Source organism: Nerophis ophidion, linkage group LG08, assembly GCF_033978795.1.
Source record: "Nerophis ophidion isolate RoL-2023_Sa linkage group LG08, RoL_Noph_v1.0, whole genome shotgun sequence".
Lineage (NCBI taxonomy): Eukaryota > Metazoa > Chordata > Actinopteri > Syngnathiformes > Syngnathidae > Nerophis > Nerophis ophidion.
The window spans coordinates 49090831-49115340 of NC_084618.1; the positions used below are offsets into that span (position 1 = coordinate 49090831).

Sequence of the window (24510 nt, forward strand, 5' to 3'; positions counted from 1 at the left end):
GTGATTACCAGCGGAATTATTCATTACTTATTGTGTTAAGCAATGTCAGCTAAGATTTATCTGAGAGCCAGGTTCAGTCTAGAGCCATAGGTTCCCTACCCCTGATATAGTTGTATAAGCCGATCTTTGTTATAAATGTTTAGACTCAAGAGGGAGTCCACACACTTTCAGCGATGACGGCAGGGATACGGAGGAATTGGATCCAAGCAGTCATGAAAAATGTCAGACCATCAACTGCTCCTGATGTAGCAAGGTAAGTACATTTGTATTGCTGCACATACTCACTAACATTGCACCATTCACTAAGAACGCTACTTCTTTTTTGTCTTTTTGTACTTCAGCTCAACTGAGGACCAGGGTTCATTTTCTCCTTTGGAGGGTCTGATCAGACCAGATGTGACTCATGACTCATTATCCTCTGAAATCTCATCTGTGGAGAGAGAATCCACTCCGACTGTCATAAAGAGCCGAGCACGTGAACGTCGACGGGAAGGTCGATCAAAAACCTTTGACTGGGCAGAATTCAGGCCCATTGCCCAAGCCCTGGCTCAGCAACGGGCACAGGAAGCAGAAAGCCTCCAGGCGGACCTCGGAGAGCTTGAGCACAGTCGGAGGAGGGAGGAAAGACGGAGAAGGTATGAGTCTGCGACAAGCTCGTCAATAGAGCATTCATCACTCAAAGACACTGCGAGACTGGAATCTGAAAGTGTCGATAGACTTGGACACCCAGAGCATGATTCATCAGGTCCTCAATTTCTGGAGAGACAGCAGAAAGTGGAGGAGGTAATTGAACAACATTGGCGACAGGTTGAGAAGACACCGATACGGGAAGAGCATAGGGTGCCCCTGTCCTTAACAAGACCACCCAGAGAGACTGGAGAGCTCAACCAGCTGTTGGAAAATTACAAGCAAGGGGTAGGTCTACAATTCGTTACCCGTCAAATAGTTTAAATAAAAGTAAAAACAAATGTAATAATCTCGCTAATTCATGACAATTCCCCAATAATGTGTGGCCCTGCAAATTTGTTCAATGCCCACAACATCCCTGCATATTTTGGGGAATCAGCGTCATTTCACCAATCAAATTATCTTTAAATGGCGTGCACGTCAATATTTGAATCAAAAACACATGTTTGTGTCTTGTGTAGATGAAGCAGGAACTGCTACTTGTAACAATATGTGAACTATTTATTGCTTTAAAGGCACAAAAAGAAGGGCAGTATTTAAAAATGTAGGCTAAATTGTGCTTATAGTCAAGTGTACTCCCGACTGTACATGAGAATTATTAAACATAATGCAGACCTTAAAAAAACTTGACAAGGTTGTTAATATTTTTAGAAATACCCAGCCTTACATTTTCAATAAAAAACAACCCTCATTTCCAGTTTACATTGACCTTGCATGAATGTTTTTGGTCTACCATCACCGGATTATTGGATATGTTTGGCCTTCTCTTTCACCAGATAGAGGACCTTAAAACACAGTTGGAAGCCTGTCACCAGCAGCTGCTTCATTCCAATTATCACAAGCAGGAGCTGGAACTGCAGCTGAGAACAGCTCTGGAAAGAGAGCAGGACATACGGGCAGGTTATATATCACCGGTGAGTTTTTACACCCTTGAATTAGAGTGTTACCTTTTGTATATTTTAATGTTTTATTTTTTTGTTTTGTAACATCCTTTGCATGTTTTTAATGTTTTTAAAACATTAAAACGAAAGGGCTACAACTGTATGCCTTTGCATGTGTTCATTGCATGTTTAAAACATTGAGATCTAATTATTTAATAAATTAATCTTCTCTCTGTCTCATTCTGTAGGTCTGTACTACCATGAAACTGAACCCAATAAGATAAATGTGCATTTAAATCACTAATATTTCTAGTTTTTCAGTTGCTTGTACATTTCCCTCAAAAGAGGAAAGATGATATAAAAAGTATGCTATACTATCAATATACTATTACCTGAACGCAATGGAAAAAAATGAAAATCCATCCATCATTCCAGCCATCAACTTTTTTACCGCTTGTCCCTCTCGGGATTGCGGAGGTGTCTGGAGCCTATCCCAGCTACATTCGGCCGTAAAGCGGGGTACACTCTGAACAATTTGAAAAATTTTAATTTTAGAAAAAACTATTTACAAAATTTGTAAAATACAGACTGCAGTAAACTATTTCCATTAGAGGTAAGAGATCCTCCAGACTTTTCATTTTGAAGTTACCTTAATAGCCAGTTGCATCCATACAATTGACTCGTTAAAATGTGTATGAATCTGTTTACTATTTATGTGCATGGATACAAAACTCTCATTGTGTTATTAACTTCATGCAGAGAAGACAGTTATTTTAAACTGATATTGTCAATATTGGTCATGCAATGATTAACTTGTGTTTGTATTAGTTGGAGGTTTTTCCAGAGAATACCTCGGTAATTAGTGAATGAATTAATTATAGTCTGCTGCTACCGCGGTGGAATGTAGTATAGAGAATATTTGCATTACTTTGTTGATGTTGTGTGCCAATTATTCAGGAATGTATTTTTAGGTTTACTTTTGAGATTTTGTGATCAGGGTTTAATGCTGTCGATTCTGATACTAATCATCCATGGGTGAGATCGGCCAATACCGAATGGATGTAACAACTGTAAAAAAGTTCAATTTGTTGATGGTGAGTGAGTGCTATTGACAGCTTAGCAATATCCACACAATATTTAAACTAGTTCCTTATTCTCTTAAATTTCATACAATTGTTTGAGCAAAACAATGGCAATAGTACACAATAACTAAACAAAACAAAACAACCATCTACTATAGTGCTTCTTTAAATCATTTGGTTATTGCCATCAAAGTTCTCATTTCCAAGGACTCATTAGATATGACCAGCATGACAAAAGAATGATTTATTAAAACATTTTAATATCGATCATACTACACCTTCAGTTCAGTTTCAGTTTATTTCGAACATGCATTCAATACAATGTAATGCATCACATATTTCCAGTTGTTTCATTACACCTTTGACTGACACCACCAATTTAAGCTCCTAATGAGAGTATAAGCTGGTTTTAGGGTTTTGGTATTGAAAGGGAGCAAAACGAACTATACAAAAATGCTTAACTTTTATATACTGTAAAAAATATATTGTACTTTACAACATTGTTATACATTTGTAACATTTTTAATACAACTGGAAATAATCCACTAAGTCAGGGAGGTTTTAGTAATACAGCGGAATAGATGTGATAAATGTAAACGGGCCATAGCAGAAAAGCTTAGTGTGAGCACAGGTCAGAGGGAGCCAGGAGATGGAGAGGTAATCACACTCAAATCCAGGAAAGTCAAATGACCTATTGTGAGTATGCCCAAAATCAACAGAGCCTCAGCTGTTTGTTGCTTTATAGTGCACTCCCTATTGTCTCAATTTGCTCAAGACGGGATTTTCAGCGATAAATTCTATCCAAGTGTTTAAATTATTAACAGTGAATTAATAGGCATATCCTTGGTAGCCCCCTACAAAAGAATTGCTTTGGTTCAAGACAATAATTTGGTCCAGAATACTGTAGCTAGACTCATGAAACGTATTTAATGTTTTATTTACCCAGCCAACTAAAGTGAAACTAATATTGCATTACTTACCATATAAAGTAACGTTCAACTGTTAAGCATGCTCTTTTGTAACTAACACCTGCCATCAAATCTTTTCTTCTCTGCTTTAGTTAAAGTCATTAAAATCGATTGTGTTTTGAATTATTACATTATATACACTGTGAAATAATTGTTTTGTAATACTAATAATAATGAAATGGAATAAGAGTAAATGAAATAATGAATAATAAGGCTTTCTGTGTCCCCTACTGTGTGTTAACCAACTGTCTGGTCCCCTTTTCCAAGCTGGAACACCATTTGGGTCTGGAGGCTGATGTGACGCCCCAGATGAAGAGACCAGAACTGGTTAGTTCTCAAGCACAGAGTTTAACAAAGAAGTACCAGGAGACCAAAGAGCTCCTGAAGCTGCAAGAGTTGAAAAAGCGCAATATGCAGGCACAGCTTGGCCTTTCACTTTCTCACCAACCCATTAAGGAACCTTATTTTTCTGAACCCCCAAAAACACCCATTTTGGAAAGCAATAACCCAGAACATGTCCAAACAATTAGCCTTTTGCTTCAGGACAGTACAGAAGCAATTCAAGAACTCGATGACTTGATGACTGGCAAATCTCTTACTTTAAAGGAGCTGACAAAACTGTTAAAATCCCACACTTCCAATCAAGACGTATCAGAGAAACAACCTTATCACAAGCTTTTGGAGACCTGGAAATGTCAACAGGAGATAGAAAATGAAATGATTAAGAATAGTTTGGCTAAGGCAGGTGAAAGCATCCTGGAATATGAGTCTCGTCTTTTAAACATGGGGGATCTGGTGGAAAAGGTTCAGAAGCAAAGCCTTAATAGCTCACATGGTCCCCTGTCAAAAACTGATAACCATTCAGAGAAAAAAGAGGAGACTATTGGAATGCTCGGTCAGAGGGTAGAGCTTTTAACAAGTGAAAATGGGGCATTGAAACAAAAGTGTCAGGAGATCGTGAACCAACTGACTGAGGCGGACAGAGAAATAGACAGACTAAAAGCTGAGCTCATCAGCCATCAGGGTGGCAAACAGCATCATCTTGTTATGGAAGAAATGAAACGACTAAAGACTGATTTGGCTGAAAGCCAGGCTAATGCTATAGACAGGGAGTATTACAAGAGAGAGCTGAATGAGAAATCACTGAGGCTCCATGAAGCTCTGGTAACATTAGAGGAGATGGGCACCAGCCTTAAAGACACAGAGAAGAAGCTGCAGTTGAAAGAGGCCACATTGAAAGGTCTGGGATTCCAAGCAGAGTATGAGGGGGAGGTTTTACACCTTGAGCTCAAAGCCTCACAAGAAAAGTTTTTTGAAATGGAGGCAATCCTCCATACTACACAACAACACTGTATCGAACTTGAATCCAGGAACAGTGAACTGATCACACTGCACCAGAAATCAGAAGCCGTCGGTAAAAGAAAACTGAGAGAAGCAGAAAATCAGATACTAGTGCTACAAGAGAAGTTAGAAATGAGGACTAGCGTAGGTGAGAAGTCAATGGCTGTTGGTGAGTGTGTTGAGGAGGGAGGCAAGCATGTTGATAAAGTTATTTTAAAGCAAGTACTAGATGATATTGAGATGAAGGCTAAGGCAACGATTCAAGTGTTAGACTTGTTATCAAAGGCAGATGTTGATGTAGAGAAATTGTTAAACAATTTAAAAAGCACTTTAAGTGTAAGCAGGTTACTTACCTCTCCAAAAGAAGGGGTCTTCTGTGTAAGTCAAAAAGACACTGTTCTGGTTTTAGAGGCAGAATTCTTGAGACAATTTGTAAATACCACTGAAATGAAACTGGAAGCATGCAAACTTGGTGATACTCCCAGTTTGGCACAAGAAATGGCATTTAAGAGTTTGATGCTCCTTGAAGGTCAAATCTATGCAAATGCTGAAGTTGAGAGCGAAAAAATGACAGAGGCCGATTTGACATCTATGTACAGCTGGCTTGATAATGAAACAAACACCATTATTCTTAAAGAGTTGAAAAAAGCTATGGAGGCAAGAGCATTACTTTTGACCAAAATTGCATCAAGGGTCAAGTTGGCTAAAGATGACAATCTTCAGTCATTAGCTCTAGAGAGCTTTACATCTGGCCTAGAACAAAAGCAGCCGTCGGAGTATTTGCTTGATGCTCTTAAAGATGCTTGTTTGTTATATGCGATTATTAGGCTGCAATTTTTGCATGAAAAACAGCCGATAAGAAAGCAGACCAAAGTTCAAACTGATAGCTTTGAGTGTGCCAATTGCCCTAAATTGAGAGATGCTGCCAAAGATCTGAGGACTAAAATAGCAGAGCTCCATAATCAACTTTCTGAGGTATCTATGAAAACCCACCTGGCGCCACATATGGAAGGAGTGCCTATTTACTCAACTGATAAAACCTTTGAACTTCATTCCGTAATAGCCAGGCTGGAGAAAGAGCTTCATGAGGTCAAAGAAAGCTATGAACAGGAAGCTGACAAACTGCGTCAGGAAATTGCTCAAGCCAATGAAACACTTCGTATCCATTCAGAAGAAAATGTCAAAGAGGTTAAGTTACTGACAAACTGCATGGAGGATCTCAAGAAGACACACCTATTGGAAAAAATGAACCTGACTGAGAGGTTTGACGGAGAAATGGAGGAGCTGAGCCGCATGATGACTTCTTCAAACCCAAACATAACTTCTACAGCTGAGGACAGTCAGTCCCATGGCCCCCTGGACCAGACATCCCATCTCAAAGAGCGCATCCAAGCACTGCTGACACAAGTTTCTGTTATGACTGAAGAGATGAGGCGTCGTGAAGAGCAGGGCAACATAACCACGCTACGGCTGAAATACGAGAAAGACCTGGACAATTTAAAGGTGGAAGCGTTCGTTGTACTTACCGTCCGCCATCTGTAATGCCTTGTATTCCTTTGTGGCGTTCCCAGATCCACTTCCTCTTCCAATCCTTACTTGCCCTTCTTGCCCACCCATAATGTGCATCCTTTGCTCCTTGTTCTGTTAATCACTTTCCATCTGTGTTGCATGAATTCTAACATCCATTTAAGTTTATTCTGTCTTTAACACCACAGTAAGTGTACTATAAAACTATTTCTTTACTCGTGTGGCACGGAATTTACCAGTTGCTATTCCTTTCCATTGGCAGTTTAAAGCTGCATATTACCCAACACTGACTTAATTATGGCATGTTAAAAGTAAAGAGATTTCCTTTATCTTGACTTTCATTGGTCAGCTATATTTCCCGTCTCCTAATTGCAGTCAAGTTTAGTATTACAAACTATAGAAAAGATAAAAGGACAGGCTACATAATAAACAAAATAATTTAATCGGTTGTCATGGAGAGTGCATTTTTGTTGCCCTAAACAAGGAGGTTAAATACATAAAACAATGTACACTGAATATGGTTAATCAAGCTTGTAAGAATATTTTTCTACGATACTACTGCATTGTGGGTCTCTCTCCAAGGAACCAAATAGCTACTGTGCGCCCAGGCACATGTGTAAACATAAACAAAGGCAAGTTGCTTTCATTGCCATTAGGTATTATTTGAGTTTTTAAATTGAAAAAAATTAACATGAAAAAACATGTAGTGTTCTTTTGTAAGAACAATGGCAAAACTTTGCTGTCAAACATATACTTAAAAAAACATTATTTTTAACGTTCCATTTATTGGATTTTAGCATTTCGCCAAAAATATTTAATATTTTAAACATTTCTACTGTATATCTTATTCAGTCTTAATACACTTTTTCTGTTTCGGTCAACTTTCTTTGGTTTAATGTCGAAAGAAGAAGAGAGAAGAATAAGTCTCTTGCCATTGTTTGTTTGCCAGTGGGCACTGAACAGCTACAATGTACGTTAAGGGTTTTTAAAGTCCAACATTGTAGTCCAACGGTTTTAGTTTTCAATTGTGTTTTCTGTCATATTCTACTTGCAAATGCCATCTAATTTATGGTGACTCCCGTGATGTGTCACTTGACACATGCCGTCTGTTGTAATGTAATTGATTCAAATATTTAGGTTTTAATAATATGATTTTTTTTTCTCATTTTCTTTGTTGCTTGTGTATCCTGTCATAAGTCGGTAAATCATTTTAAGAGGTTGTTTACTGATTGTGCATAATTACATTGGACTGGCAAAGAACCCTAATTCTTCCTTATTTGATGCCAATAATGTTAAGTCACTGTAAGAAGTACCATAGTTCTTAGTTGTTCTAATACATTTGATTGGTACATGGTAATAATTAAAAAGTAACTGAATCTTTTCAACATACTAAAGCAAATCATTCTTTCACAATATCCATTAGAATATAGCCAGATCATTTGAGATTGACTTAAACATTTTCATTAAAATTTTAGCATGTGTGCTTGTAACTTGGCTGTCTTGTGAGTTCATGTCTACGACATGACCAAGAATGTATTTACTCACACTATACAGGGCCCTGACATACTTCTAAATAAAACCATTGCAGGGGCTGATGTCAAATCAGGAAGTTTACGTTAGCTATTGGGGAGGATTTTCAGCTTCTCACAGTAGGTTCCTGAAGCTGAGCTCCCGGGAGATTTTATCCCTGTGAAAACAGATTGGTCCGCCATTTCCCCTCTGTTGCTGTAGTTGGATTGAGACATAGAGAATGGACGCGATTCGGTGTGCAGCCACCGACTGAGCTCACAGATTAGCGTCAGTGAATTGGAGGACGGAAGCGGCGCATGTGTTTGGTTGGGCTTGTGGAAACGTGTTCTGTGTCTCTTTACTTGCAGTGCAGTAACTGTCAGTATGTGAATGAGAATTAGTCTAGAGGAGGTAACCCAAAAATGCTGGCTCATTTTTAAATGTGTGGGATCATAAAACTGATGATGGATTAGGATTTTGTTTTAACTCAACTTTCCATCAGAAGTATTGCACCAGAGCCAGATTTACTTTATTTTTTATTGAGTTGAAATAAGCAGTTACACATTTACAGTACATTATGCAATGCATACAAACATGAATGTTAAACCCTTCACATGTATGCATTTCTTCATTGTACTGTGTATCCTCTCATTCCTCCTAACCCTTTTGTACTCACACAGACTCAACCTGCTCGTGGCTAACATGCAGGACCTTGCAAGTTCTTTGCTGGCTAATACATTGACCGTCTGCCTAGTTACATGTGGGCCGAGAGGTTTTTCCTGCTCGGCTCACATGATCAAGAGAGCGGTTGGTCCTTTTCTAGCTGAGTTGTACACTCACTGCAATTATTTTACGGTCACAGGCGACATGTGAGAGGGGCTTTTCTGCAATGGAAGAGTCTCATCAGAAGGTGATAGATGAGCTGCAGAGAAAACACCAGAGAGACCTGGAGAATCTACATGAGGAAAAAGAAAGACTGCTGGCTGAGGAGACTGCAGCCACTATCGCTGGTAAGTCAATACATAACATAGTGGTATTCTATTTAAACATTTTAGCTTATTTCATCCCAAAGACTAAAAATTACTAATTGAAAATGTTTGTGTTAATCTTAGCGATTGAGGCAATGAAAAACGCCCACCGGTCAGAGCTTGAGAAGGAGCTGGACAAGGCTCGTAAGACCAACAGCAACACAGAGAATGCAGACTTGGATGAAATCCACAGACAGCATGAGTAGGTTTCTTGCAACTAAACAAAAAAATATAATATAAAAGAATACATAAATTTGTAGTTGTCATTACATCAGTTTGACTTGGATCCTGTTTTTGTTTGTATAATTTGAGATCTTGCCTCACTTATGATAAAGCTATGATATTTTTTCTTATAGATTAATGTCCAAATATCCAATTCACAACCTTAAGTTTTAACTTTATTTGAACTTTATCTGAATGACTCCTCTCTTAGTGTGAATTTGTGCCGTGTTTTAGGGAGGAACTGTGTTCATTCCAGCGGGAAATCGAGGTGTTATCCGAGCAGTATTCCCAGAAGTGCCTGGAAAACGCCCACCTGGCCCAGGCCCTGGAGGCCGAAAGGCAGGCCCTCAGGCAGTGTCAGAGAGAAAACCAGGAGCTAAATGCTCACAACCAGGTGCAGATACCAACACACTAGTACAGTAAATGTTGTCTCTCACAAATATTTACTGTTGGACATGGTATGAGCTACTCAGTTTGACTGGTCTGAGCTTGTTCTGTGTGGTGCCTTTAGGAACTTAACAATCGTCTGGCAGCGGAAATCACCAAGATGCGTTCAATGACATCTGAGGATGGAATGGGAGACACAAACACTACAATACAGGGAAAAGAGCTCTACGAGTTGGAAGTATGGTTCAAAGGATTTTTATCTTCAGCCAAGTGATAGAACCAATGTTTATTTATGATATAACGTACTAAGTCTGTACTAATTGTTAATGTGATGTTCGTATTTGTCATCATGCTGATCTTCTGCTTGTTTCAAGGTAATGCTGAGGGTGAAGGAGTCGGAGGTCCAATACTTAAAGCAGGAAATTAACTCCTTAAAAGATGAACTCCAAGCTGCGCAAAGAGTATGTTTACCCTGTCCCCTTTGTTCGATCAATATGTCTCAGGTGACACACATGACAGTAACTGACCTTTCCTTTAAATGCCTAACAATTTAATTTCAGGACAAGAAATATGCAACAGATAAGTACAAGGACATCTACACAGAAATGAGTATCGTCAAGGCCAAAGCAGAGCGGGACCTTGGCCGACTCAGAGACCAGCTTCAGCTGGCTCATGAGGCACTCGGCGAACCATCACTGGAGGAAGTGGACAGAGGAGGATATGGTAGAGAAAAATATTCTGCAATATTCAGGTCACCTCGTGCCATAAAAAATATCCGATTGTGCTAATCAGTACATGAGACAATGTTTGAACATTACAAACATTACATCATAGACAAATGATAAATGCCTTAGATCTTGGGTCCCAAAGTTACAGTCCGGCCCGTCGGTGCTTTTTAAAACAATACATGTTTTTAATATGTCCTGCCCAGCCGCTCAGGCAAATCATATTGTTGATGTAGATGCCCATATCTGCTGTACAGATGTACTTAAGAAAAGAGAAGTGTGGGATACTTTTCTTGTTGCCCTATTGTAGCCTCCTCAGTGGCCTTGTGGTGAGTGTCCTCCCTGAGATTGGTAGGTCGTGAGTTCCAACCCTGGCCGAGTTATACCAGGACTACCTCCCTGCTTGGCAGTCAGCATCAAGAGTTGGAATTTTGGAAATCACCAAAATGATTCCTGATCGCAGCCACCGCTGCTGATCACTGCTCCCCTTGCCTCCCAGGAGGTGGAACAAGGGGATGGGTCAAATGCAGAGGTTAATTTCACCACACCTAGTGTGTGTGGGACTATCAGTTGTACTTTAACTTTAACTTTATTTGTATTTAACTTTATAACATGTTTGGATATTGTTTAATGTTTGGCGCACCAAACCATAGAAGTGGGGGATGTAAAGAAGGGGGGGAGGAAGAAAACAGAGGCAGAATACGTAGGGGCAAAGGGGGGGACAAGACAACAAAATAAAATAAGAATATATATATATATATATAGACCAAAATTATTTTAAGCCAATGTGGCCCCCGAGTCAGAAAGTGTGGGGATCCCTGCCTTCGATTGACCACACCCAAGTCACATATATTGTCCATCTTTTTTTTATGTCGCATTTTTAAAATGTTCTCTTCCAGATATCATGAAGTCCAAAAGCAACCCTGACATCCTTAAGATGGCAGCTGCGGCGGCCAAACGGTCAGAACGCACCATGAGGTCAAAGGTGGGTTACCTTATGCTGAAATCTCATCTCACAATTGTGTTGTGTCAGAATTTCTTATAAAAGTGCATCACTTTTTGTTTTGTACTGTAAACCAGTGGTCCCCAACCACCGGGCCGTGGCCCGGTACCGGTCCATGGCCCGATTGGTACCGGGCCGCAGAATAATTTTTTACTCATTTTTATAAAAGAAAAAAATATATATATATACATATATATTTTTTTTTCAAATTAAATCAACATAAAAAACACAATATACACTTACAAATTAGTGCACCAACCACAAAAACCTCCCTTTTTCATGACAAAGGGCCGCGGGACAAATTATTAAGCGTTGACCGGTCCGCGAATACAAAAAGGTTGGGGACCACTGCTGTAAACCTCAAAATTAATTGCAGTGGGTGACTCAGGTCACATAGCAGCCAGAAAAAAATATTTTAGTGCTCTAATGCCATCTACTGGCCAGATGCAGGCTTCGCTGTACAAGCTTGTAGCTAGTCTGCTGAGCTGCTCTTTTTTTTCCCCCACTTGTAAATCCATGAAATGTGTGGTGCCAAGTTAACTCCAAACGTGCTGGTCTGTTTTCCCCCTTCTGTCCCCAGTCTGTGAGTCGTGACATGCCCTGGGACAGTTAGGGTTGCTGAGGAAGTGTAGGCCTCCCTCCCCTCTCCTTTTAGGTACGACGCGTGTTCAAGCACATCCACTTGTCCACCGCCTCTAAAGCACCTGACAAATCTGAGTCACCCATTCACATTCCAATGCTAAAACAATCACTGCACACATGCATGGTGGTGAGGAACAGAGTTGTGGAGAACTGTTTGTCTGTGATGATGATGATAACGATGAACCTTTCTGTCATGTTACATTGTCAGTATTGTGTGAAAGACTTGTTTTCAGTGGCACTATCGGACCTCAAACTATTTATCCGTCCTTGTTTTATTCACGTGCATCATTTCAACATTTGCTGCTCCATTCTTGCCCTGTACAAGTGAGTTTTAATGTTGTTTATAAGGAAGAATAGTTTTTACTTGATCGCAACATAACCCCCCCATTAATAGTTAACCTTAATATTAGTTAGGACAATCTCACAGGAGAATGCTATAATGTGGATCAATGAGACCGCACAGTACTGTGTACCTAATAAACAAGAAACTACATTTCTCCTTCGTTCCAGTTGTTTACCAACTGCTTTTTTTCCACAGAATGTAGGATCCCCATGTTATACACAAAGCTACTTTATTCTATAGAGCAGTTTTTTCTACATTTATCAAGCTAAGGCACATATTTTACATGACAAAAATCTCACGGTTTACTGTATTTTGTTTTGAATGAACAAGTAGGTGCAAATACACTACAGGTTATTTATGCATCTTCTGCCCTCTAGCGATTGAACAGTTCATTTTTCTGTCCGTCACCATATGACAAAGACATCCATAGATGAACAAAAATACATTATTTGTTGTAAATAAATATTTTTTCAGTATGAATGATGTCCTGGTCTAGGCTTTATGCTGACGGTTCCAATACTGATCATCCATGAGTGAGATCCCATGATACCGATCACATAAATTAGCTGTACATTTTTATTGTTTTTATGGTGCTGTTGACAGTTTAGCAATATCAATACAATATTTACTGTAGTTCCTTATTCTCAATCACGTACAACTGTTTGAGCAGCAGTTGTTTGGCAGATAGCAGTTTTTGTGCATTATCATTTAAACCCTTTGGTTTTTGCCTTCAGCTTCAGCCAGAAAAGATCGGCATTTGTGATCAGCATTAAAAAGTATTATTTGCCAATGGCCAATCACATACTTTTTCACAAAAATTGGCTAATACTGATCGGTGGCAGATCGATTTGCACATTCCTGATTTTCTGGCCATTTTAGTGAAACTCAATATTTTCATACTATATGATCAAATGATGTGCCTCAACACAGTAGATGTAAAACACACTTTAGACCAACCAGTCTATTATAACTGAGTTGAAAAATAACAATTATTTCAATTAGTTACAAATAAAAAACAAATATGCATCAACATGGTCTTACAATTTATGCATTGAGCCAAACTGAACGGATAAGCTTCAGTAGCACGCTAACTCTTTTGCCTTGGTTGCATTTTTCAGTTGGTGCATTTTTTTGCTGTTTCTGAATTTAAATGCTTGTCGTACACTTCAATATATCTACAGTGCAACCTTGATTTACAAAATTAATTAGTTCTTGAAATGGGTTTGTAAATAGAAAAGTTCATATATTGAAGCAAATGTTTTCATTAGAAACCATGTAAACATGAATAATGGGTTCTAGCCTCAACAAAAGTAAATATTTTAGTAAAAGTTTGTACACTTTGAACTAGGGTTGTACAGTATACTGGTATTAGTATAGTACTGCGATACTAATGAATCATTTTCGGTACCATACCACCTCTGAAAAGTACCTGTCGTTTAAGAATTTTGGATTTCAGTTGAAGAAAGGGTTAGGGAAAGCAGTGTCGACAACACTGTGGATACTTCCTGAATGTTTCAAACCACACATTACTTGTCCATTGCTTTCTTTGGACTCCCATTGAGCTAGCAAAACTATAAAAATGCTGTAAAAAGGCTAAAAAATCAAATAACTCACTTAAAAAGCACAGACTAGCAATTAGCACAGTTGCTGACGACAGCACTGCTCTGCAAACGAAGATCGATAAGCTCCCTCAAAATGAAGGTGCTGCAGGTTTTGCAATGGGTGGATGAAGCGTTCATACGCTGAGACAATGTTCGTACAACAAAATATTTTTATTCTGTCTCTGGTTAGTAAAATGAGTTTGTAAATCGAGCTTCCGCTTTACTAGCAAATTCTGACCGTGTAGTGCTGTACCAAATCGATCGACACTATCGCCAACATTTGGATCACTCCTTCCAGTATCTTGGTTTGGAAAAACAAGGCGCCCTGTGTGTGCCAGTGTGTGTAAGCATGTATGTGTTTAAAACTGAACCTCACTTGCAATGTTTCTTGCTGTTGTCAACCCCATCACATAGTGCAGTGATTAATGGAAGTAGTTTTCACGCAAGTACAAGTGTGTCATACTCATTTTTATCTTGAGCCACATTGCAGTCGCAGAAGCCCTCAAGAGGGCCGCTTCGTTATATTAATGAGTCCTTCCAGGGTTTTTCAGAGTTATGATCGCGCCATGTTGCGGAAATTCAACTAATCCCCGCAATTTATGCGCAAACTGGCGATTTTTCCCAATCCCTGCAATTTACCTGCACATTTTTCGGCAGTCGAATTTGTTCCAGCAGCACTTAAATGCAACACAACTGTCCAACCAATCAAATGTATCCCAGGGGCCTTTTTGTTGCAAGTTTTTGAAAATGTTGCAGCGAAATCGGGCATTTTAGGTCAACAATCACTGAAAAGCCAGCAACAATCACAAGAAAGCCTGCAAAACCTGGAAGGACTGATTATCACACAATTGCCCCTTCATTTGAATATAATCATTGTTTACCAACAAACTGCGCAAAAGTAAAGCGCTTAGAGTCAATAGAGAAAAGCGCTGTATAAATATAATTCACTTCACTATTCACTTAAGTGACAAGCAGATATTTTAATTGTGTAGAATTGAATTTTTAAAGGGTTTTAAAGATTAAACAAATTGTGTCTTATCAAATAACATTGATTTAAGAACTGCATTTGCATGCATTACTTTTTTCTGTCAAAACTGAAATGTGTTGAAATTATTTTTCCAGGCTTTTAAAGAACACATACAACTATGTGCCGGGCCAGATGTGCCCCTCGGGCCTTGAATTTGACGCCTGCGTTTTAGAGAATAAAATAATTTGTGTACAAGAGATGGGTTTTTTTTCAATCATTTTAACAAACCTAAGGCATGCACGTGTGAAAAATAAGTTAACCACAGCTACACTCAGGCATAACTTTGATGATCTTTAACATAATGGAGCCGGAGATATGAGAACAAGCTAAATATTTGTGCATCTTGATAAACTTTTATTCCAAAACGTGCTGCAGGTCACGCAAAAATGAACTGTAAGCTGCACTGTGTACACCACTTAAAACACATAACAGCATGCATGGCGATGCTGAAGTCTTACTGCTTCTAAAGCAAGTCCTAAGGTTGCATCTATAAAACTACATGGAATTCTTACTTAAAGTCTTTATACACCAGAAAATCAACCTCCTGACGCGCAAAAATAGTCAGACTTATTCTGAATATTCAGACTAAAACCTGGCTTACGCACATATTGACACATTGAAGTAGAGGTGTGGGCAGGTGACCCCCACCTCAGGTCACACCCTCCCTCATGGACTTTACCATACAAGTTCATTGCGAGGTGACTAATGAATGTGGCGTTTCACAGACAGACTTTGGAGAGGTGGTGTAACAGCGTCCTTTGCCTTGTGGCCGAACATTTAAAAAAAAAAAAAAAAAGTAGTCCGATATCAAGTTACACCTTTTAATTTTTAGTGAGCATGCTTTAAGGATTTTTAACATTTTAGATTAAAATAAGTGTAGTAAAAGCTGTATAAAAGTGTCCGTCCTCAAAGTCAAAACACTATTGAAGTTACGCCACAGATGAATTGATGTATGTTCATCAAAATTCTTGCTGACATTAACATCCTTGATATATTACAAATATTATTAAGAATTGATTTTGTGTATAATTTAAAGTTACAACAAAACAGAATTAATAACCTCATCATTTGTGAAAAAGGAAACATGTATTAACGTACCTTTACACACAGGACTCATGTTATCCACACAAATAATGGCTGGGGTAAGACAAATAACATTTGGGTATTGATGACATATGCATCAGAGCTGCCTGTTTTTTTGGTAAATTGTCCAAAAGGTTGCTGCAGAGCACTGAGGATATGAAACGCATTTTGGGTGTGCATCATGTCATGTAAACTTTTACCCATATAATCAATTCATAACATGATGTTGATTATAAATAATATTTTTTAAAAACTTAAAAATATTTTCATGATGACACAGTACAGCGTAAAAAAACACAATTGCACTCCTACATGATTGTATTTATGTTACTATTTGGAACTGCTTCCACGGCTATCTATTTACGACTCATTGACGGGTACATACAGTATATTTGATTTGAATTATTTCCAACCGTGATATAAAATCTGTTCAGTTCAAAAAGAGCCTGATTTGGAATTTAACAACAAACACTAGTAAATAAACGTGTTTTTTTTTTTAATACACTTTTATATGCTTCCATTGCCCAAAAAAATGCTAACATACTTCAAGGCAGGGGTTCTTTTTAGCCCCCGGGTTCCCAACTTTTCCACTACAGAGGGGCCCGGGGGCCCACTTCGATATTAACACAGAATTAGTAATTTTACCTTTGATTATAATTGTATTCAATAATTATATCTAACCTACCTACAGTTTGAAACCTTGTCAAATGATATGAAAGCATGTGTTAATAACAAAGATTATTTATTTAACACACAAACCTTTGGCTGATTAGCAAGTAGTAAATGCTAACCGAATATACTGCATAAGAAGGAACTCCTAATTTTACATAAAATTATGTTCTAAATCAAACTAAAAACCAAACAAACTGAAGTAAATCAATAACAATAACAAATTTAAATACGTTTCTTTACCAAACTGTCAATAAAATGTAAGTGCAAATGAAGCTTCACGTATGAAGTCATAATTTTTGGGCTTAAGAAACTTGTCAATGACTTAAGCTCCAGGTATCTTCTGTTTGTTGTAGATCATCATTACTGCCACAAGTGATAGAAAAGTGTATTGCAACTGAGTACTACTGCGGCCCACATAGACCACAGCTGAGAAACTGATATTATTGGACGGCCCAACACTGCTGTAGGGCATCACTTCATTATTCAACATGTCGCCAGGATGTTTTTATGGATCACATACTTTCCTTGGAAAACAACATACGCAACTTTTGGACACTGATATGTGCGTACGCCAGCTTTACGTATGAACTGATGTCTGGTTGTGCAAATTCATAACTGTACAACCTTAGGCAAGTTTAACTTAGAGGTCACCTTGTACATGACAGATAAATGTATTGTCACACAGTTTGCTCGAATGTACAATAAGTAGCAACAAGGATGAAGAACTTCAAAAGACCCACAGTTAACAGGAAAGACCGATCACTTCCAAATTATTTTTGGTTTGACGATCATTCCCTACCATGTTAGACACCCCACTGGGAATTAAAGATTTCATATATTTCCAATATGTTCCCTGTTTGTATGTATGCATGATTTCAAATGATTTGATGGCTTACTATAGCAATAAAATATATGTAATGGATATTAACATTAACTTTCTTTTTTTACCCTAGAGTCTCAAGGAAGGACTGACACCCGAGCAAAGACTCCACCTCTTTGAAAATAAAGACACTAAGGAGTTCTGAATGTGTACAATCCTCCTACCTGCATGTTAGAAGAGGCCACTATTTTAGCTCTGTAATGACTTATTTAGTAACACTACACACTGGTCATAAAACAAAACATTTATCATTCAATGAAACATGATATGAAGTTCAAATTTCATGTTTAGAATTTGCATTCCATGCACTTCAGTTAACTGTGACATTTTTCTTTTCTTTTTATGTTTTGCTGCCGTTGTCTTACTGGTAATGTTTTTTTTAATTGAGCATCTGTCACGCGTACACTAAAACTATGAGTGTGTAAGCTACTGTTTTAACTCCTAGACTGTTGCGAGCCAAGGATGTGATGTCTTGACGACAAAACTATATTTACTGCAAATAATACACGCATAAAACTTGGGAAGGAGTCTGGGCTTTAAGGGCTGCATGTGAAACACTCATTCGAGGACAGTTGGTAGTGAGAAGAAACGTGCACAATTGCGTTATCAAACAACAATCGACCATGTTGCTGAATTGCCTCACTTGAGAGTAACATCATAGATGTTCTCTGCCATTCTTGGATTGGTCCCCGCAAAAGACGGCAGCTGAATGCACATGGATAAGGTTCTCTGACTATAATTTAAATATATATTAAATTTATATAGGGTTTTTTTGCCATTGCAATCATTGTTCCAGCTGTATAGAGGGATTGGTTGTGTTTGTAGTCTGTATTTATTTAAACGGTTGGGATTTTTTTTTTTTTCACATTCCCATTCCTCTGTACTCTTATAGTGTAAATATAAACCAAATACACATATTCACCAACTGATTACAAGTTTATTAGCAATAAATATTTTTGCACCCTTTATGGCCGTGTTGTTGATTTTTGATGTCCGTCCTTTTCAACAGTTGTGAAACATTAAATTCAGCATTTATTGTGTTGCTTTTATGTTTGACGCATTTAATACATGTGTCACTGTGAATAGTAGGGATGTTCCTACCAGGTTTTTACCTTGCCGATACCAATGTAGGAATATTTCCTAACATTGGGGCAGAAGGAAATGTACATGAAATCTCACCTCATGTGCGGTACAATATGTTCAAGGACGTAACAATGATTGCACAATATGTGTTTATCTTTGCAAATACACATTGTATCTCATTTAGGTTCCGGAGGAAGACGCACCAGGAATGAGTTGGCAGATGTATGTGTTCAACACACATCCCAAGTTAACTTTCGGTTTCGATCTCCACCAAGGCGGGTCTGCAATTTGGACAAAAGAGCGCTGCCAATTGAGAGATTTCTCTACACTTGAGACGGTTAGGTTGGCTCCAGCCCTGGTATTGATATCGTTTGTACTTTTTCACCAAGTGCCACCTTAGAAAACATTTGGCTCTCCAAGTACCACCATGACCAACATTAAAATACAGTAGCTTATCAGGCTTTGGTATTCATTTAAAACGAGGCAAAGGTTTTGTTTTGCCAGTATATTTTATATTACCAATGTAAAATTGCAAACAGTTTGAACAGTAATTACACTTGAGTTTGAATATAGGACAACAAACAGCCTTAGAACTGTAGCATCTGTCAGAGGGTCCTATAACCGATCAATGAGGGAGAGTGGCAAATATTGATCACAAGTATTAAATGTGAATTTTTTATAATATATTCACGGTGAGTGTTATTGGCAGTTTAACAATACCAACACAATATTCAAACGAGTTCCGTAGTGTCTTCCTCTGTGTCTAACATATTCAGCATCGTCCACCAGTGATAACGTTACTTTATAGTAGAATCTGAGCCAAGGATGTCGTGGCTTATGCAGCCCTTTGAGACACTTGTGATTAAGGGCTGTATAAACAATCTTTGGTTGATGATTGATTGATAATTTGCAGAGAAATGCTGTAACGAAGGTGATTGTTTATAGTTTACGGGAGCGACTCCACGCTGTAAATTAACACATAATTAGGTGCTTGTCAGCCAAGGGACTAAAATTTATGGCAGTGTCACCCAGGATTCCGGTTTGTGATCAGCAATCAAATGCATTTATTGGCCGATACGGCCAAACGATCGACACATCCCTAGTAAGTAGCAAATACATATACATACAGTCACGATCAAAAGTTTACATACACTTGTAAAGAACATAATGTCATGACTGTCTTGAGTTTCCAATCATTCCTACAACTCTTTTTTTTTTGTGATAGGGTGATTAGAGCACATACTTCTTCGTCACAAAAAAAAGTACTGAGATTTTTTTTTTAATTTATTATGGGTCTACTGAACATTTACCAAACATGCTGGGTCAAAAGTATACATACAGCAATGTTAATATTTGGTTACATGTCCCTAGGCAAGTTTCACTGCAATAAGGCACTTTTGGTTGCATCCACAAACTTATGGCAAGCTTCTGATTGAATTTTTGACCACTCCTCTTGACAAAATTGGTGCTGTTCAGCTAAATGTGTTGGTTTCCTGACATGGATTTGTTTCTTTAGCATTGTCCACACATTTAAGTCAGGACTTTGGGAAGGCCATTGTAAAACCTTCATTCTAGCCTGATTAGGCCATTCCTTTACCACTTTTGATTTGTGTTTGTGGTCATTGTCCTGTTGGAACACCCACCAGTGCCCAAGACCCAAACTCCGGGCTGATGATTTTAGGTTGTCCTGAAGAATTTGGAGGTAATCTTCCTTTTTCATTGTCCCATTTAAAGCAGTTCTATTGGCAGCAAAAGAGGCCCAGAGCACAATACTACCACCACCATGCTTGACTGTAGGTGTGGTGTTCTTGGGAGTAAAAGCCTCGCCTTTTCTCCTCCAAACATATTGCTGGGTAATGTGGCCGAACAGCTCAATTTTTGTTTCATCTGACATTACATGGGCAAAGATAAGACCTTCTGGAGGAAAGTTATGTGGTCCAATCACTCTATCACAAAAAATAGAGGTCTAGAAAGTATTGGAAACTCAAGACAGCCATGACATTACGTTAAACTTTTGATTGTGACTGTACAGTCATACAAATAAAGTTTCACTATTAAATATTTTAAAGAACCGAATAAATAGGTAAATGTAGCCTTCTGCCTGAATGCAGCTGAGATAGGCTCCAGCGACCCAACGGGACAAGAAGTAGAAAATGGATGGATGGATGGATGGATAGCTTTAAAAAAAACTTTAAAAAATATATTTAGTTGATCCATTTGTGTATTGCATCAGGCCTTGTTTTTGCTCTGAGTGTAGGACTGGAAAAATCTAGGTAAATGTGACAACATAAAATATAGCTGAAATAAAGTTGTAATTTTCGATATGTTTTGACAATTCGTTATTGTCGTTGTCAGTCTGAATTCATACGTTAGTATGGGGATACTTTTACATCATTATTTTTGTCAACATGAAAAAGAAACTCAAAAGGTGCCACAATTACATTATTGTGAAGGGATGTCCGGAAATGAAACATGTTGGACAGAAACAACTTGACTTTGCGGCTATCAGACTAATGTGTTCCTGAAAACTCTGAGGGTCGTATTTTATTTTAGGGGCTTTTGTTTAATTTTGTACAACGTAAATCAAAACTAATGGGCTATTGGAGAGAGATGTGGAGTAGTGCTTTTTCTCAGCTGGACGTTTAAAACGCGACGGTCCCTCCCGGCCGGGTAAGTTTTAGCAAGTGCTTATACAGCACATAACCTCCGCTTATATTAGTCTTTGTTTTATCCAGTCGGGCCTTATTGTGGTGCTCAGAAACACGTTAACAAACTCACTGAAAATGTGCCCATTACGCGTATCTGGCCTCTTCCGTATCTATGAAAACTAAATGCGCATGAGTTAAATCAATCGACATGCGTTTTTCGAATTGGGACACAATATCCGTCGAACAAGCCAAAACACGTGAAGAAGTTTGCCTTTTTGCGCAAGGAAAGTTCCACGGTTAGTGACTTGACACTGCGCGGTTACGCACATACAAGTTTACATTTCAGCCAAACATGTTGGCCCTCGATGAAGTACGCCACGCCGAAATGAAGCCGAGTAAGTGTACTTAGCTTTCCTTTCCAAAATTGGGACAAGCGCTCGGTTGCTTTATGTTATTATGTTCAACGAATATAAACCGGCTGTTTGCAGGCGCAGTTCAACGTTGCCGGGCCTGGCTAGCTAACGGTAGCTTAGCCATTGAGTTGGCAGACCTGTCAAATGTTGTTAGCAAATTCTTGACGTTTTTTTTTAAGTCTAACTTGTAAGAACACTCAGTGACGTGTAGAAAGACGTATACAACGTGGACAATACAACAAATGTGTATCATTGAACATGAATTAAACGTGATCGATGTTCTTTTTTGATGATAAATTCCTGCCATAACGTAACAATGACCGATACAATTGCTTGTTGAAAACACTCCACAGTAATTATGTGTGATAAAGACAGTCCTCTTTTGACCCAAAAGTGGTATAGCCAATGACTCCAATGTTGAGGTTGGTATGGTTTATTTGTTTCTAAAATGCTCAACAAGTTGGGTTGTTTAAAGACGAACATTATCACAATTTCAGAGGGGTGAAACCAATACAAATCAGTTCCCAGTGGCTTATTTTACTTTTCGAAGTTTTTTTCAAACTTTTACCCATCCCGGAATATCCCGAAAAAAGGCTTTTAAGTTCCTGATTTTTGCTACCTGTGAAGCCACTGTCCATTTTCATGTGACGTCATCCAGTGATTCCAATACAAACAAACAATGGCGGATAGCACAGCAAGATATAGCGACATTAGCTCAGATTCAGACTCGGATTTCAGCGGCTTAAGCAATTCAACAGACTACGCATGTATTGAAACGGATGGTTGGAGTATGGAGGCAGATAGTGAAAACGAAATTGAAGAAGAAACTGAAGCTATTGAGCAAATAGCTATTGATGCTATTCGGCCATGTCTGCCTTAGCATCGCCGGTAAAATGTGCAGACCAAACGTTCGGGACTTTCGCAATTTGTGACACTGGATCAACTTAAATCCATCGATTGGTAAGTGTTTGTTTGGCATTAAATATGGGTGTAGGGAAACACTGGATACAAATATAGCTACAAATGTACATACAGCTAGCCTAAATAGCATGTTAGCATCGATTAGCTGGCAGTCATGCCGCGACCAAATATGTCTGATTAGCACATAAGTCAATAAAATCAACAAAACTCACCTTTGTGATTTCGTTGATTTTATCGTTGGAAATGCATCTGCAGGATATCCATACATCTCTGTGCCATGTCTGCCTTAGCATTGCCGGTAAAATGTGCAGACACTCCGGCACATTCAATAGGGCTCTGGCGGCAGATTTCTTTGACTTTATCGTTGGAAATGCATCTGCATTGAGTGTCGCAGGATATCCACACAATCTTGCCATCTCTGTTGTAGCATAGCTTTCGTCGGTAAAGTGTGCGGAACAAACGACTGACCATTTCGTCGGCTTTCCCCACACCCTCGTATTTTGAACAAATTTCTTCCAATTTCTTGCCACTTTCGCATCTTTGGGCCGGTGCTGCATCTTGGATCCCTCCCTGTTAGTGTTGTTACACCCTCCGACAACACACCGACGAGGCATGATGTCTCCAAGGTACGGAAAACAGTCGAAAAAACTGAAAATTACAGAGCTGAGACCCAGTGTTTGTAATGTGTTTGAGAAAATGGCGGCTTTATAACCTATGTGACGTCCCGTTCTGACGTCATTGCTCCGAGAGCGATAAGTAGAAAGGCATTTAATTCGCCAAAATTCACCCATTTAGAGTTCGGAAATCGGTTAAAAAAATATATGGTCTTTTTTCTGCAACATCAAGGTATATATTGACGCTTACAGAGGTCTGGTGATAATGTTCCCCTTTAAATCACGTGGTTACATTTGCACAATTTGTGTTCAAAAAGGAGTAGAAAGAAGCAGAACTTAAGTCACATGTGTATTAAGCTATAGAAAGAAAAGCTCTGTAGGCTGTACAAGCCTGGTTAGAACGCTTTACATACATAACTATTTTTTTCTTGGTGCGTTTCAGTTGTTATGGAGCAACCACTCGGGAGCTTGGATGATCTACAACCTCAGGACCTTTCCGCCTCAAATATCCTCTCTGTGATTGACTTAACTAAGAAAGGGAGCCTCAGTGGCACTTCCTGTGATGTCCAGCGGGTTGTCACTGTCCCAGATTGGCACTCCAATTCTGGAACCAGTAACCCTGAATTACTATCCTCATTCTCAGAGACCACCCTCGCTAATATTTTACAGGAATCAGGGGATCACATTCAACCGGATAATGCCTTATCCCGCACCACAGTGACCCTGTCCTACGTGAGCAGGTCTCACATCCACGCTGATTCAGCATCTCCGCTTTCGCCTTTGTATGCTGCGCCACCTATTAGCAAGTTCTCCCTCCTCCCTCCCTGTGAGGTTGAGAAAGGATATGGGGAGACTACCTATGCACGGAATCAACTGTACGTGGAACATGTTGACAGACCGGTGGACCTCGCCATTCAGGCTTTTAATTCTTCCTCTAAAGCTCCACAGATTGATGGAATATGTCCTCCTCGGCCGCTTTGTGAATTTAATGGGGAAGTAAGTTCGAGCAAGATGACCAGAAATGAACACAACACACCCGGGAGGACTGAAAAGAGCTGTGGGTTGGAGAATGGCCAAGATGTCAGCTGGTCACATTTAGGTGTAGATTCTGAGTCATCACCAGAGACAAGGGAGGGTGAGGAGACGAAGGGAACCTCTGAGATCCTCTTGCATATGTCAAAGAAAGAGGAACCATTGGTGATCCATAACAGCGTGGCTCAAGT

The 24510-nt window shown here is 39.0% G+C and overlaps 2 protein-coding genes across 9 annotated transcripts in view; both read left to right on the top strand.

Moving 5' to 3' along the window:
* mprip (myosin phosphatase Rho interacting protein) overlaps positions 1 to 18574 on the top strand; it is a 74268-nt gene extending 55694 nt beyond the window's left edge. For 2 of the 5 annotated variants that reach the window (XM_061908766.1, XM_061908763.1), the window contains exons 13-24: positions 144 to 253; positions 342 to 915; positions 1464 to 1601; positions 3886 to 6462; positions 8858 to 9005; positions 9108 to 9225; positions 9480 to 9639; positions 9757 to 9870; positions 10007 to 10093; positions 10193 to 10355; positions 11257 to 11342; positions 17682 to 18574. In XM_061908766.1, coding sequence (XP_061764750.1) covers positions 144 to 253; positions 342 to 915; positions 1464 to 1601; positions 3886 to 6462; positions 8858 to 9005; positions 9108 to 9225; positions 9480 to 9639; positions 9757 to 9870; positions 10007 to 10093; positions 10193 to 10355; positions 11257 to 11342; positions 17682 to 17753 — 4347 coding nt within the window. In that variant the 3' untranslated portion in view covers positions 17754 to 18574. Of the gene's footprint in view, positions 1 to 143; positions 254 to 341; positions 916 to 1463; positions 1602 to 3885; positions 6463 to 8857; positions 9006 to 9107; positions 9226 to 9479; positions 9640 to 9756; positions 9871 to 10006; positions 10094 to 10192; positions 10356 to 11256; positions 11343 to 11940; positions 12016 to 17681 lie in introns of all 5 variants that reach the window. The other 3 variants (XM_061908765.1, XM_061908767.1, XM_061908768.1) reach the window with 3 other exon arrangements.
* Positions 18575 to 21149: 2575 nt separating this feature from the next.
* Positions 21150 to 24510, top strand: part of si:dkey-94l16.4 (uncharacterized) — a 35189-nt gene continuing 31828 nt past the window's right edge. Inside the window, exons 1-2 of one of the 4 annotated variants that reach the window (XM_061908771.1) lie at positions 21150 to 21361; positions 23730 to 24510. The exon at positions 23730 to 24510 is cut by the window's right edge and continues 1753 nt beyond it. In XM_061908771.1, the coding sequence (XP_061764755.1) occupies positions 23735 to 24510 (776 nt within the window). In that variant the 5' untranslated portion in view covers positions 21150 to 21361; positions 23730 to 23734. Of the gene's footprint in view, positions 21362 to 21385; positions 21735 to 21789; positions 22713 to 23729 lie in introns of those variants that run through there. The other 3 variants (XM_061908770.1, XM_061908769.1, XM_061908772.1) reach the window with 3 other exon arrangements.